At 52.6% G+C, this 14,709-nt stretch overlaps 3 protein-coding genes across 6 annotated transcripts in view; 2 read left to right on the top strand and 1 right to left on the bottom strand.

The window, feature by feature from the left end:
* Positions 1–1,085: 1,085 nt before the first annotated feature.
* TIMM10B (translocase of inner mitochondrial membrane 10B) lies at positions 1,086–1,998 on the bottom strand. The gene is made up of 3 exons (XM_045894239.3): positions 1,864–1,998; positions 1,596–1,691; positions 1,086–1,422 (listed from the first exon to the last, which is right to left on the bottom strand). Exons 1-3 carry the CDS (start codon positions 1,897–1,899, stop codon positions 1,246–1,248), a joined length of 309 nt encoding a protein of 102 aa, XP_045750195.1. The 5' UTR covers positions 1,900–1,998; the 3' UTR covers positions 1,086–1,245.
* Positions 1,999–2,065: 67 nt separating this feature from the next.
* On the top strand, positions 2,066–6,873 carry ARFIP2 (ADP ribosylation factor interacting protein 2). Of its 2 annotated transcripts, none has more exons than XM_045894237.3 (8): positions 2,066–2,190; positions 2,961–3,101; positions 3,360–3,456; positions 4,163–4,281; positions 4,459–4,680; positions 5,182–5,339; positions 5,488–5,662; positions 6,105–6,873. In XM_045894237.3, exons 2-8 carry the CDS (start codon positions 3,003–3,005, stop codon positions 6,258–6,260), a joined length of 1,026 nt encoding a protein of 341 aa, XP_045750193.1. In that variant the 5' UTR covers positions 2,066–2,190; positions 2,961–3,002; the 3' UTR covers positions 6,261–6,873. The 2 variants fall into 2 exon arrangements, with proteins under 2 accessions (XP_045750193.1, XP_045750194.1); XM_045894238.3 differs by having other exon boundaries at positions 5,986–6,120.
* TRIM3 (tripartite motif containing 3) overlaps positions 5,527–14,709 on the top strand; it is a 28,486-nt gene continuing 19,303 nt past the window's right edge. For 2 of the 3 annotated variants that reach the window (XM_064577046.1, XM_064577044.1), the window contains exon 1: positions 9,131–9,311. The gene's annotated coding sequence lies outside the window, so the exon portion shown is untranslated. Of the gene's footprint in view, positions 5,663–9,130; positions 9,312–14,709 lie in introns of those variants that run through there. The other variant, XM_064577045.1, reaches the window with a different exon arrangement.

Raw genomic sequence — 14,709 nt, 5'->3', positions numbered from 1 at the left:
GTTGAAATTGGGAGACCTTGAATATTTAGTGCCGTTCATTACACAGCTGTGTTTTTCTCTAGCAGTCTGAATGGAGGAACAGAAGAGATAAAAACAGCTGGAATGATACAAAAAGGACATTAAGGGAGGCAAGAAAATGCGGTGATGGAGCAATAGGCCATTCAGACTGCTGAATACAGAAGTAAATTTCACAAGGAGGGGAATAATGAGAGAAAAATGGAGAGACTCAATATGGAAATAACAGGGACAGCGGGAACAATGTAGGGTAGAGGATGGAAGAGCTGAAATTATAGACATGCAGGTAATGATAAAGCGGTCCCAAGGATTTGCTTTATCCCTTTTTCCCCATAACCACCATCGTCTACTTCTCCCTTGGGCTTCTGTCCCTCAGGTCTGGCTATATTGCAGAATATGGTCCCCCAAGTTTCCCCTTTCTGACTGCTCCTGAAGAAAAGCACACAGACCTTGGTGTAAAGGCTTTACCACTCATCCTGGGGTAGAGAGAAAATAGTAAGAAAGTAACAACTTGGGAAATGGTTGAAGTTCCAGAACACCCCAAAATTCTTAGAGGTTTCATCTCTGTTCTGGGGCTACTGACTTCCCAGGAGGCAGTGCCTAAATACCTTGTCCGTTATTTCTTTTTTTTTTTTCTTCTGTCTGTGATTTCTTTATCTGTTGTCCTTGGTTATCTCCTTTACCTACATCTAGCAGAATTCCTTAGAGTCCACAAAAAGAGTTATGAATGGAAAAAAAAAAAAAAAAAGAGTTATGAATCAATGTACACCTGGCTCACAAATGAGCCATTTAAGTCAGACAGATTTAAGTGAAGGACAGCTAGAAAGAGGTCTCATTTTTCTCTGCCATCTGGGCAGGAATCAACTTCCTGTTGATGTTACTAACATTAAAACTGTACCCACAGACCTTGCTTTAACCAGGTGCCTGGGAATGTTAAGGTTTTCCTTCTACACAGAGAAGGCAATTTCTCCACTGCCAGGGCTGAAGCCAACAGATATGCACTAACTGACAGAATAAAGGATGGTGCCAATACAATGGGCAAAGCTTCCCCGCCCAGAACATAAACCAAAGAGAGTAAAAGCGGGTTTATTGGCTCCAGGAAAAGGAGCAATAGTACCCAGCTCTCAGGAAACCCCTCGCTCTATATACAGGCTGCATCCAGCCCAAGGTCCACTGGCTCCTTCAATTTGAGGGTCCATCCAGTGCCTCCCTTCCTGGGGCTGGGGAGGGCTAGCTGCCTGATGGTGAGGATCCGGACTGTTCAGCAGCAACACCTGGCCCAGCTGAGGCAGCCTCGTAGTCTGCGATGCGGCGTTGTACCAGAGCAGGCATGAGCTGCACATAAGCGGCCATGAGGCGGTGGTTGGAATGGATCAGCTTCCCAGCACAGCTGTGCAAACAGGCTTCCTGGAAGGAAGACAGGGTGAAGCAGAGGCCAAAGGTGTCCTGTCGGGTCCGTCTCCTTCCTTCCCATCCCTAGCCTAGGGGCGAGGGTCGTGGAAAGGCCAGGGCCAGAGGCAGGGGAAGTCGGGGTGGGGAACAGTCTACGGAGAACCTCCCTACAGAGTTCCCCACCTAACCTCCTCAGCATCCAGAGCTCGGTGGTGCAGGCTGGGCACGCAGCGCTGGAAGCAGAGTTCCGTCATCCGATTGTAGACCAAAAGGAAGTCCCGCAACTAGGAGAAAAGGGGACGAAGAACTCAGCGATACAGGGGCACCTCGAGGCCGCGTCGCTCGAGGTTTCCCAGGACCGCACGCCACAACCCGACGTTCCCAGCCCTCGGATATCCAGCCAAATGGACAAGGGTGCTAGCTGAACTTATAGCCCTGCAGCGACTTAGCACTCACGTTTCTCAGCTGCTGCTGCTGCTGCTGGGGCTCCATCGCGCCACCGCGCACAGTACGTCACTTCCCTACAGCGTCTTGGAAACGCCCCGGAAGTGCTCTCTCCTGGCTCCCCAGGGACTGAGGGGTTGGCTCAAGGATCGCCCGGCCCCCGGCAAACGTCATTTCCGCCCTTAGAATCTGCGACGTGGCCGGCTTCTTCTGCCCGGGAGGGGACGTCACTTCCGCCGAGTCCCTGACCTGCTGCTAGGATCGCGACGGGAACTGGAGCCCGAGGTCCCCGCGCGGCCCGGGCCTGGCGCCCTGAGGGGAAGAGCGGCCCGGCCCGAGGTGAGAAGGACATACTTGGGCGAGGGGAAGTTGAACGCACGAAACTGCCCTGAGGGAAAGATGCCACTGAGCCCTGGGGAAAGGATGAGGACACACCTGATGCCCAGGTGTATGGGGGGGGCGGGGACTGACACACCTGGGGGACATAACTGACTTTGGAAGGGATCACTATGTTCTGGGAAAAAGAGGCTTTTCCCAGAGGCCGAGAACATACACCAACTGATTCAACTAAGGCCTGGGGGGGAGGGCCCAAGGTGCATGGGATGGAGGAGGGGGAGACCACCTGAAGGAAAGGGGAAGAAACACTAAGGGAGTGTGAAAGGCCAAGCAATGGAGAGCATACCTGAATGGGAGGAGTAGGCTCCTGAGCCTTGGAAAGGGGTTAATCTGATGGGGGGAAACAGCTGCATGGGGATAAGTTCCAAGCCAGCACAGACCTTATCTCTCTTGGTCACTGCTGTGACCTCAAATAATGCATGACACATAGTAGGCACTTATTCAATGTCTGTTGAATGATTGAATGCATGAATGATCACCTGAATCCTGGTGGGGTTGGGGGTTCATGAGAAGACATCTGGGGCCTGGGTGTGCATGTGGAAAGATACGCACCTTGGAGGGGAGAAATACATATCCATGAGAAGAGGAGTGGTGTCCCAACCCCAGAATACTCAAGTCTTGGGACAACCCCCAAAATCTCTGAAATGGTGGGGGAGACCTTTCTTTCTGGAGTACTGGCCAGTTTCCAGAACTGTCTGTGTTGGGCTTTGCAGGGCGCTGGGGTGGAGACTTTGACTCCAGTCCCTTCCCTAGCCATGACGGACGGGATCCTAGGGAAGGCAGCCACAATGGAGATCCCCATCCATGGGAACGGTGAAGCTGGGCAGCTTCCTGAGGATGATGGGCTGGAGCAGGTGCTTCTGTTTGATTCTTCTCCATATTGTTTCAATTTAGGAATCCTAAATCAAAAGCCCTGGGCTCTCACCCCATTCCATTAGTTTTCCCCTAACTTGTCTAACTCCCTCCAATCTTTTTACAAATCTTCATTCTGATTCTATGCAGACTTCCCTTGTGTGCTCTCTCTGTGATGCTTCAATCCAAGCTTGTTCTCACCCCCCAAATGCTTCAGCTGCCCCAATGTTCCTGAAGCCCCCCTCTTCTCTGGCCTATAGGACCTCCAGCAGGTGATGGTATCAGGACCCAACCTCAATGAAACCAGCATTGTGTCTGGTGGCTATGGGGGCTCTGGTGATGGACTCATCCCCACAGGTATGAATGATCAGAACAGGACAGGAAGTTTGAGTGGAGAGAGGGAGGGGAATGGTTCTGGGGAGTATAGGATATGTCTAAGATAGCTTGAATTATGTCTAGAGATCTTGGGAACTTCTGCTAGTATGAGCAGGGTTGTCCAACTGCTCCCACTTGCCATTTAGCCCCTGAGATGTGACCATTTGTCCTTTCTCTGCTGCTACCACTCGAATCATATTAAGAACTCTGTTTCAAAGAAGTTCTCCCTGCTCTGGAGCTTGAGACTGATTTGGATCTCTGAAGCTTCTCAGAGTTTTGCTTTAGACTCTAAAGTTTAGAGAAGCAAATATCCTTGAATCTCACACTGACTAGGATTCCACATGAGAATGTCAGTGAGGTTTCCTGTTATCAGCACCCACCATCCTTGATCTGCCATTCCATTCTCAGCATATTTTCTTCCATTTTCTCTGCCCCTGTACATCAGCAACTCCCTCCCCCCACTCCAGCCCCCATCACCACCTCAGAAGGAGGCCAGTTATATATTGGGATTTGGGTCTCAGGGCACAAAGTATGAGTTCTTCCTAGTGAGTAGGAGAATCTCATTGTCTCTAGTTTCTGCTACTTCAGGGAAGTCATTTTCATATGCTGGGTGGGAGGTATGGGTGGAGCTACAGAGATGTCTGGTCCTATCTGAGAGAGGCTGGTGTCAGAGAACTTGGTTCTTTAGGGTCTGGCCGCCATCCATCTCACAGTACCACTCCTGCTGGACCTGGAGATGAGGTGGCTCGGGGCATCGCTGGAGAGAAGTTTGACATTGTCAAGAAATGGGGCATCAACACATATAAGGTGGGATTTAAGCACTTTTCCCTTCCCCCAAACTTCCCCTGGGTACCTTTTCCCCATCTTCCAGATGCCACTATCCCATCTATGGCTGAGACTAGGAGTGTGGGGATGATAGGGTCAATACCTGTTTGGGGGGCAGAGTGCTAGGGTCTCTGACCTATTCCCCCACTTCCCAATCAGTGCACAAAGCAGCTGTTATCAGAGCGATTTGGCCGAGGCTCCCGGACTGTGGACCTGGAGCTAGAGCTGCAGATTGAGTTGCTGCGTGAGACGAAGCGCAAGTATGAAAGTGTCCTGCAGCTGGGCCGGGCACTGACAGCCCACCTCTACAGCCTGCTGCAGACCCAGCATGCACTAGGTGACGCCTTTGCTGACCTCAGCCAGAAGTCCCCAGAGCTTCAGGTGCCTTGGTCAGGCCAAAGAGGGTGGGGGGACTGGGCCCGGGCCCTCCCAGGCAGTCAGCCCTCAGCCTCCCTCCCTCCCTCCTGCAGCCCAGAGGGAGAACCCCTCCAGGGTAGGCCCAGCCCTACCCCCAGCAGCACTCACTCGTGGAGGCAGCCTAAGGGTTTGTACAGAGGTTCAGAAGTTGGAGGGGTGGGGGAGGCGGCACACTAGATGCCTCACAAGTAACCCTTCTCTGCATCAGTGCTCGGCCTAATCAGAGCCCCTCCCTTGCCTGCTGCACTAGCTTTCCCTGTTCTAGTCCTGTGAACTTATCTGAGAACCCCACTCCCACATTCCTACCCCAGCCATCCCTGGGGTGGCCCCACTAACTTTCTGGCTAAGAGAGCCTTTGCCAGTTTCCATGGCTGTTTCCTCCCTGGGAAGGAGGGGAATGAGGGCCCTATAGCTTTAGTCAGGTAGGAACTGTTGCTCAAGGCCTGTCCTCCCTTCCGCCCTCAGGAGGAATTTGGCTACAATGCAGAAACACAGAAGCTGCTGTGCAAGAATGGAGAGACACTGCTAGGGGCTGTGAACTTCTTTGTCTCTAGCATCAACACATTGGTCACCAAGACCATGGAAGACACGCTCATGACTGTCAAACAGTATGAGGCTGCCAGGTGTGGGCACCAGCAGGGCCTAGAGTTCTGGGAGTTGGCTGGCATGGGTGGAAGTTTGAGCTTTGGGGTCATAAGAACTGAGGAAGGAAAGGAGAGTATGTGTGGAGGACACTGGGGTGGAGACCAGCCTGTATCACCCCTTCCCCAGGCTGGAATATGATGCCTACCGAACAGACTTAGAGGAGCTGAGCCTAGGCCCCCGGGATGCAGGGACGCGTGGTCGACTCGAGAGTGCCCAGGCAACTTTCCAGGCCCATCGGGACAAATATGAGAAGCTGCGGGGAGATGTGGCCATCAAGCTCAAGTTCCTGGAAGAAAACAAGGTGCCAACCCCACCCCTTTAATCCCAGCCCAACTTCCCATCTGTAACACTGACCTTCTATCCCTGAGACCCTCCCCAGTACTGGATGGGGGAAATGCAGCCTGGCTAAGGGGTGGGATCTTCCCCCAGCCCCTTCACCCCCTGGACCTTCCTAGTCACCCACCCTCCAATCCCTGGCCCTTTTCTATTGGAGGATTTGGCTGCTGATCCCAGGAACATAACTGGGAAAAATCATCCCCTGAGCTGGGGTACCAGAACCCCAAGCCCAGCAAATCAAGTCAGGTTTCTCCCATCAGACTGACCCTTATCCTTTGACTCCCTTAGTGGAGGTCAGCCCCCACCCTAAAAGCACCATCAGAGCAGAATCCATGTACCCCTGGTCTGGGCTCAGGCTCAAGAAGGGCATCTGAGTCCAGTCTCAGCTGACCCTGCTGGACCCCCAGATCAAGGTGATGCACAAGCAGCTGCTGCTCTTCCACAATGCCGTGTCCGCCTACTTTGCTGGGAACCAGAAACAGCTGGAGCAGACCCTGCAGCAGTTCAACATCAAGCTGCGGCCTCCAGGAGCTGAGAAGCCCTCCTGGCTAGAGGAGCAGTGAGCTGCTCCTAACCAAACCTGGCTATCAAGAAGGACATTGGGAGAGGCAGTCCCAGGGTGGGGGAGATTGGACATGGGACATCCCTTGCCACCTGCCCTCTGGCTTGGGTTCCCTTTCCCTGGCTGGGGCCTGACACCAGTTTTGCCCACACTGCTGTGGGTAGGGTGGGGGCTTGCAGGCCTAGCAGCTGCTGTCCTGTCCTTTATCTTCCTGGCCACTGGGCTTCATTCCCAGATCTTTTCCTTCCACTCCACAGCCAAAGGCTATGACAGAACCACTCCCTGGCCAATGGCATTACTCCTCAGGCCTGTCCCCAGATCCTGGGGTGTGCCCCCTGACCAATGGCAGAGCCTCAAAAGGCCCTGTCAGCCAATGGCAGCTCTTCTTGGGCTCCCCTGGGCCATGATGTTGCCTCCAGTACCCTTTGTCCCTCCTCTATGCGTCCCCCATTGCAGAGAAGGGGACTGGGACCAAAGGGGTGGGGATAATGGGGAGCCCCATTTCTGGCCCTGCATCTGAATGGGCTTCCCCTCACCTACCCACCCAGTTTAATTGTGCTTAGAGCCCTGGAAGATTGGGACCTAGCACTAGGAATAAACCTTTCATAAAAGCAGGCCCAGTGAGGTCAATTTGTGGGGGGACTCTAGGAGGGTGGGCTGGGTGGAGAAATGCTCAGTCTAATACACCAAAATCCTGTCAAGCCAGAAGAGCAGAGGCCAGATAGCTGGAAGTCACAGGTTTCAGGAACAGTCTGAGAGCCTACTCCTCCCCCAGCCCCAGCTGGAGCCAAAGTTTTATTTGCTCTTCAGACCAGCACTGAGATAGCTATGGTCTTAAGAGCACAGGGCCTAGAGGGGGTTGGGCCCACTGACCTTCATCAGCCATTCGTTCATAGAGCAAATATTTACTGAGTGCTTTTATTTGCCAGGCACTGCTCTAGACCCTGGGGATACATCAGTGAATAAAACACAGTCCCTTCCCGCATTGCTTAAGGCCTAGTGGGGGATAGAGACATGTAACCAAGCAACTACAATGCAGTGATGAGTACTAGGATACAGAAGTTCAGGGAGCTGTGGGAGTGCAGAGGAGGGGCGTCTAGCCAAGACTGGAGTGGAGATGGGCTATCACCTTGAAAACTAAGACCTGAACAGCAAGTAGACACAGTCAGGCAAAGAATAGAAGAGCAACCTAAGCAAAGAGGCCAGCATATGTGAAGGCCCTGATAGGACTTGGGAGGAATTCAGTTTGGAATGAAAAGTGGAAGGGGAGTGGCTAGAGAAGGACTACAGAGGTGAGGCAGTGAGGGGTCACACTGGGCCTGTTCAGGCTTATGATTAAGGACTTTTGTCCTTAGGAGAAAGGGAGCTGTCAAGCTTTTTCAAGCACGAGTTTGATGACATGGGGGAAATCTAAAGTTGAGGAAAGTAGTCCTCATGAGGCTTGAAATAGTGTTATACAGACCCAAGCCCCCTCACACCGGGTAGTCTAGTAACCCTGGCCCCAAACCCAAAAGCAAGCATGAATCCTGAGGCTCATTCACAAGCATTGGAGTACCTGTGCTGGGTGCCAGAAGTCAACACGCGGATGAGAGGTTGAGGGTGCACCCAGGTGTTGAGCCCATATCAAGCTTGTTTGAGGCAAGAAATCTCCCCAATGGCACTTTGATTCAGTCAGTGCCCAGGTACCATCACTTCTGTGCTCCTTGACCCAGGAGAGCCCCAGAATTTTTCAACATTGTCCACTACCTCTCTGGAGGGCTGAAGGAAGAAGACAACCCAGTCAGCAGGTTCTCACAGCACTGAGATCCATGCAGCCTGATTTTGTTCTTTGCCACAGATACTGCAGCTCCCAGGCAGCCTTTCTGGGGTTGACTCAGCCTGCAGCCGTCTGACTGGGACTTGATTATTAGGTTGGGTGCTTCACATACAAAGCCCCACTTTGTGGCCATTGGGGACTTCCAACATGAAATACGGTACTGAATCTCCGGGTGACTGGAGGCAGGCTCTAAAGCAGAGCTCAAACTGAGCCAAGGGCCCTCAGTTTCTTCCCCTGTAAAACACAGCTAATAAGAGAAGATGCCTATTACGATTATGAGTATTAAAGGAGACACTATATGTAAAGTGATTCGTTATGTTTCTGGCACATAATAAGCACTCGGTCCCTGTTAACTTTATTATAGTTTTTATTATTTTCCACTGGGGCTTCTTTTCCACAATGCAATGATTCTGAATTGCTCTGGTTTTTGGAGTGTGGAAGGGAATCACTGGATGGTCCGAACCGTAATCTCCTCGCGAGGGGGCTCCTGAGGGAGGGCCAGGCACACAGCCAAATCCAGTCCCCCAACCTTTCACCCCGTCCGCCCCTTCTCCTAGCGCTCTGGGTACTGCCCTTCCACCTGGGGGGCCTTACGCCGCCCAGGGATCCGTGCCGAGGTACAGACTATATCCGTGTCCCCCTCCTCAGTAGAGAGCACACTAGCATATTCCGAAGGTGCCCCCAAGAAAGACGGGAAGTGCACCTCCTGGAGGGCCCGGACCGGCTCCCAGAGTCCGAAATCTCTGCTGCCCAGCTGCGTTTTCTGGACGGAGCCTCAGCCCAGTCCCAGAGACCTACTACGCCGCCCTGCCCCAGAGCGGTCGGGAGCCAGAAGCCGCTGGCAGGGATCGGGGACCCGGGATCCGGTTCACGCGGCTGCCCGGCGGGCCGGCCGGCGGAGGCAGCTCCCGCAGGAGCCTCCAGGGAGTTGGGAGAGCAGGGCGGGTAGGGTAGAGGCGGGCGGGGCCTCCGCGGCGGTGGGCGGGGCGTGGGTGGGTCTTCAGCACCCGAGCCGCCCCCTCCCGCGGCTGGTCCGCAGCCCCGCCCCGGCCCCTCCCTCCGGCCTGTGCGGCGGGTCCGGCAGCGGCGCCGGCGCGGGGACAGGCGGAGGCGCGGGACGTGGGGCGGCGCCGCGGGCAGGGCCGGGCGGACGGGCGCTGGCAGCGGGGGCAGCGCCGCGGGCCGCTCCGAGTGGCCGCAGTCTGGGCCTTGGTGCTCCCATCCTGCTCCGCCGCGGTGAGTGCGACGGGCGGCCCCCAGGGTGCATTTGTGTCCCTGTCTGCCCGGCTGCGGGTCCAAGTCCGAACAGCGGTGTGTCTGTCCGAGTGTCTGTGGGTGGGGGCACAGCTGCTTTTCAAAAGCTGTGTCTGTCTCTGTCCACGTGAGGCGTGTCCGTGTCCCTGAGAGCAGTGGGGGGATTCTTCGGGCTGTGGCTGCTCACGTGAGGTCCATGTTTGAGGGGGGAGGCGCGGGTGGATGGGTGATGGTTCCTTGGAGGAGCGCGGGGTTTGGGAGCTTGTGTATGTAGGCGGAGGGTGTCGAACGCTGCGGCCGAGGGTGGTGGTGGTGTGGCGGGTGGGGTTGCTGAATGGGACTCCGGAATCTTGTGGCCCAGCTTGTCTGAAGGGTTCCTTTCTCCCTGATGCAGACACTTCCACCCCTGGCTCCCCCCTCCATCCTCTTAAGGCACCCAGAAACCCACCAGCCAGGGTGGAGGACACTCTTTTCCTCCTCCAGTCCTGCTCCCTTGACAGGGAGCCTCATCCGGAGGCTGCTTGTTGTAGGAAAGGACCCCTCTGATTCTCCTTCAGCCTGGGCCCTGTGTGGAAGACCCCAGGCCCCTCCCTGGTTCTAGCCTCCTCCCTTCTGGACTTGGCTTCAGATCCTGGGCTGCAAACCTGCAGGGACAGATGGTTGCAGGTTGGAAGGGCAGGCTGCACCCCAGGGAGGTCGGTCTGACTGAAGGCAGGTCCTGGGCTTTTTCCTGGTGTGGGGGTCTCTGATGTGGACAGCATAAACCCAGGACTAGCCCCAGTAGGAAGATGAGATCTGGGAGGTTGAAGTGGGTGCAGAGGTCTTTTTCACAGGTCTTTCCCTGTTTGTCTGTCCAGCTCACCAATGCCCATTCATCCCCTAAGTAGGGCTCTGATTTGCTGCAAAATTGGAATCAGAGCTGCAGGCCTGACAGGTGCCCTGCCTCTCTTGGTTTGCATGCCTCCAGTGACAGAGCACTTACTACCTTATGCTTTGGAAGAGCTTTTTTATGTTAAGTAGAGGTCTTTTTCCTTGGAACTTTGTTTACTTGTCTTGTTATTGCCTGTGCTTTTGCCTCTCTGTCTGGTGAGAGGGAACTGCAGTGATTTAAACATGGCCCTCCTGTCACCAGCATATACTGAGCACCCTCTGTGTGCCAGGTGCTGCCTCAGCCACTTAGGGGACAATGGCATTCTTGCTGAGAGAAAAGCTTGAGCAAAGGCCCATAGTTGTGATAGTACAGCCCGTGTTCAGAAAAACAGAGCAAAACCATATGGTTAGAGTAGAGGGTGCCCAGAGGGAGTGTCATGGGTGCCCTAAACTTAGCAAACATTTATTTTGGAGGGGAGGTGGAGGCAACTGCAAATACCCTCTAACACACCTAGCCTTACTGTGGAAACCAGCAATCAAATCCTCAAGGTGGGATTTAATCATGGCACATAATACAGTCTGTAGGGACCTTTGGCTGGAAAGAGAACTTTGGGAATCACAGATTTGGGGAACAAAAAGACCCCCCTCCAATCCCAATTTACAAGTAAGAGGATGGAGTAGAAACTTGCCCAGAGTCTTACTTGCATTAGTGAGATTAGTGATAGAGTCAAGACTAGCTCCTTTTAACTTGGTTACATTTTAGAGGCAGAATCAAGGATATAGTCATAGCTAGTATCTGAAAGGTAAAAGAACAGGAAGAATTGGGAAGATTCCCAGGGTTCTGGCTCGTGTGGCCAGGTGGATGGTGGTACCTTTTATTGAGATGAGAAACACCAGCAGGAAGAGTAGGTTAAGGGAAAATGAATTCAGTTTTAGGCTAATCTCTATGCATCATCCATGTAGAGATGTCCAAGATATGGTTGGATATATGGGCCTGGTGTTCCAGAAAGTTTTCTGCACAGGAGATAAGGCTTTGGGAGTTGAGTGGATGGTAACTGAAACCATGGGAGATGATGAGATTTCCCAGGCAGAGTATGAAAGCCTGCAGAGTATAAAGCCCTGGGGAGTTAGACGTTTAAGGAATGGGCAGTGAAGGCACAGCCAGAGAGGCAGGTGGAGAATCCATATCAAGCGGATCATGAAAACATCTAGTACAACCTCTGCCCTTTTGAGTCTTGCTCTCTTGCCCCAACTGGTCCATGTTTCTTAATTTTTCATGCTTCTTTTCCTTTACGCACTGTTTTCCCAATGTACCTATCAAGCTCCTGCAAGACTCAGCTCATCTATCCCTTCCTCTGGAAGCCTTCTTTATTCTCCTCCACCACCTTCAGAGTTAGAGACTTCCTCCTTGTTTCGGGCACAACAGTTTGAATATGTCAGTATCATGACACTTAGCACATTATAGTTATGTATTTCCATGTCTCTTTCCCACACTAGTCTGAGAACTTGTGAGGGTCAGGGAGTGCATCAGTTTCAGCTTTGTGTCTCCAGTTCCCAGGTTAAGAACCTGGTCCAGAGTATGCCTGGGGCAGTCAGATTGTTTGCTAGGTTGATCAGCTGATTGGATGCTTCATCCACCTGCTCAGTCTGGCAGTGGTGGGGGAGATGGCCCTGTGAATTTCATCACTTTCCTTCCCTGTCAATCTTACTGAAAGGATTCCTGGGCTTTCAGGACTTTACCTCCTCCAGGGATTTTTCTGTTCCAGAGAAACCCCCCAAAACTGTAACCTGCAGTCATTGTCATTTTGCTGAGGTCTCAAATGATCAAATGCACTTGGGGGTTAGTGTACAGGAGTGAGTCATTTTAAGAAGCAAGTGAGCTGGCCTCTTGCATCATTTTTTAACAATGCCTTGGTCACCTACCTCTAGCCACAGCTGTGTAAATCATGTGTCCTGGGACTCTGAGGTTGTAGAAGGAAGTCGTGGGGGAAATTGGAAGCTGTTTGAGAATTTGGAGAAACTGAAAAGCCTTGAAATATATCCTTTGTAGATGCCAAGGATCTAGTGGAGTCAGCACTGGCTTTCTTCATTTGCTCACAATCAACTTCCTTCTCAGCCCTCTGGATCTGGCTTCCTCTCTTCCAGCCTCTGGAAACCATACTCCCTAAAGCTAATGACAGCTTCTTTTCGGCTTTAGATCCTAGGGCCTCCCTGCCGCATTTCACAATGAAGGTTGTTCCCTTATTCATGAAGCTTCTTCTCCCTTGGTCTTCACGATGTCTCACCTTCCTGGTTTCTCCTGCCTCTCGCCACACCTTTTCAATTTCTTTACAAGCAAGCTTTGTTTCCTGGCCTATCCCTTAAATGTTGAGGTTCCTCGGGGCACAGTCACAGGCTCTCCTTTCTCTCCTTACACTCTGTCTGAGTGATGTCAGCCAATTCCATGGCTTCAGGCACCATCTCTACACCAATGACTCCCAAATCACTGCCTCCAGGCCGACCACTTTCCGAGGCTCCGGCCTGTCTTTCCCACTGCCAGCCAGACCTCTCCATTCACATGTCCCATAGCCACCTCAGATTTGTCTTAGGAAAACACCAAACTTTTCATCGTTTCATCCAGCTGCTCCTCTTCCAGAGTTTCCAAGCCAGAAAACAAGGGATCATCTCCAATTCTTTCTTCTCTGTCTACTCTTGACATTCCACCAAACAGTCATCAAGTTCTGTTGATTCTTCCCTATGAAATCTACTTCTCTCTACCTCCCCTTTGCTACTCCCCTAGTCAAGGCCACCATCACCCCTCCTGTGGAATATCATGTAGTCTCACCTTCCCCCTGGTGACCCTTCTAAACTGTTTTTCACACAGCTGTCAAAAAGTGACTCTTGGGGCTCTATTAGATTATACTTAAACCCTTTCTACCCACCTGCCTCCACTCCCCTACCCTCCCACACCCCATCCCAAGGTTTCCCATGCTCTTTGGATAAAGCCTTAATCCCCAAGCAGAGAAGAGTAAAGCCTAAACTCCTTAATAAGGCCAACAAAGCATTGTGTGATCTAGCTCCTGCCCATCACTCCATTTCATTTCTTAGCCCTCCTCTGTCACAGTGTGTGATTCAGTCTCCTGGTGCAGAAGGTACCATGCTCTGTAACTCTCAGTGTGAATGGCACTTTCTTCAGGAGAACTCTCTTGACCCCCAATCTTCAGTAACCCCTTCCCCTGCCCCAGCTCTAGGTTAGATGACCTCTGTGCTCTGTAGCAACTCGTGCTTCCCCACAGAGCCTTCCGTGTTGCATTGCAGTAATCTATTTATTAGACTGTGGAACCATGAGGACCGCACTATGACTGTTTATCTTTGTATTCCCAGTCCGAGCAGAGGTGTTGAGTGAATGCAGCATGAGGAAATGAGTTGCTTTTAGAACTGAGCCATAAAAGATGGGTGGGATAAGGGATGTGGGGATGGCAGTGGGCATCCTGAGGAAGGAGGTGAACTCTCAGCTCTGAGTTCAAGATCCTCCAAATTTCTGCTGTGAAAATCAGTCCACCTAAACCATCACCTATAGGAAGGACCTTGGAGGCAGATCTCTAGGACACGGTGGGATGGGAGAGGTGGGAGTAGGAGCCCAAGAGGAGAAGGGAATCTTAGTGATTCAGGCTGGGGGTTGGCCCCAGCGGTTACATGCCCAGCAAGTCTGGGTGGGGAACTGAAGCAGGAAGGGGAAGGGAGGGAGGAGCTGTCCGTCCTTGGACGTAGCCCAGTCCCCGCCCCTGTGTGACATGCTGGGAGAGCCCCTTGGGCTTGGAGAGGCGGAGCCTGATATCCAGCGGCCCCAGCAGGGCCCAGTATAGACCACTCCTACTCTTCCTTCCAAGCCCTCCCCTTCACCAGACAGAAGCTTCAGCTTGGCTCCCACCTCCTGTTCCTTCCACCAGCCCTCAGTCTGTCCTCCTCCTGCTATGGTGTCCTGGTGTTAGGTTTCTCTAGAGAGAGAATCTCAGAATCCCAGTGCCCGAATCAGGAGAGGATGCTCTCAGGGATGCCCTTCCTATCCTATTCCTACTCATGCCCACTCTTACACAAACATAAGACACATGCAGTTCAGCCCAAACCTAGAGAGGGTTCTGGACTGGCCCCCATGGAGTGCGTGCGTGCATGCCTTCGTTCATTCATTCATTCATTCATTCATTCTCTTTACAGAACCTGTGACACATCTAGCTGGGCACAGATAGTGGTTACCTGATTTTAGCCACTGCCTGTTTTGAAGTAGTCCAGCTGTCTTTCTGCCTCCCTTCATGGCCTCATTTCTCTCACGAACTGTCTACAGCTACTATTGTGAACGTCTTCACGTCCGTTTATCACTCAGCCACTCTCGCCCCGCTGCTGCCCCGGCTGTGCCCCCACTGCCAAACCTGGTGGGCATTCCAGTCTTCATCTGCCTTCATCAGCCCTTCCTTCTTGAATCACTCTCTTCCTTAGGTCTATTTGGTTCCACGGTCTCTTGGTTTTCTTCCAC

Source organism: Mirounga angustirostris, unplaced genomic scaffold (assembly GCF_029215605.1).
Source record: "Mirounga angustirostris isolate CCGP_5_RB_7025 unplaced genomic scaffold, mMirAng1.0.hap1 SCAF_13, whole genome shotgun sequence".
Classification (NCBI taxonomy): Eukaryota; Metazoa; Chordata; class Mammalia; order Carnivora; family Phocidae; genus Mirounga; species Mirounga angustirostris.
Note: the sequence above shows the minus strand (reverse complement) of the source record. Positions and strands in the feature narration are given on the sequence as shown.

Excerpts from the sequence above, each read along its gene's own strand:
- ARFIP2 (XM_045894237.3), top strand. The coding sequence starts at position 3,003 with ATGACGGACGGGATCCTAGGGAAGGCAGCCACAATGGAGATCCCCATC. Across the intron at positions 3,102-3,359 it reads AGGATGATGGGCTGGAGCAG|GACCTCCAGCAGGTGATGGT; the intron begins GTGCTTCTGTTT and ends TCTGGCCTATAG. Across the intron at positions 5,340-5,487 it reads AAACAGTATGAGGCTGCCAG|GCTGGAATATGATGCCTACC; the intron begins GTGTGGGCACCA and ends CCCCTTCCCCAG.
- TIMM10B (XM_045894239.3), bottom strand. The coding sequence starts at position 1,899 with ATGGAGCCCCAGCAGCAGCAGCAGCAGCTGAGAAAC. Across the intron at positions 1,692-1,863 it reads AGCAGCAGCAGCTGAGAAAC|TTGCGGGACTTCCTTTTGGT; the intron begins GTGAGTGCTAAG and ends CTTTTCTCCTAG. Across the intron at positions 1,423-1,595 it reads GAGCTCTGGATGCTGAGGAG|GAAGCCTGTTTGCACAGCTG; the intron begins GTTAGGTGGGGA and ends TCTTCCTTCCAG.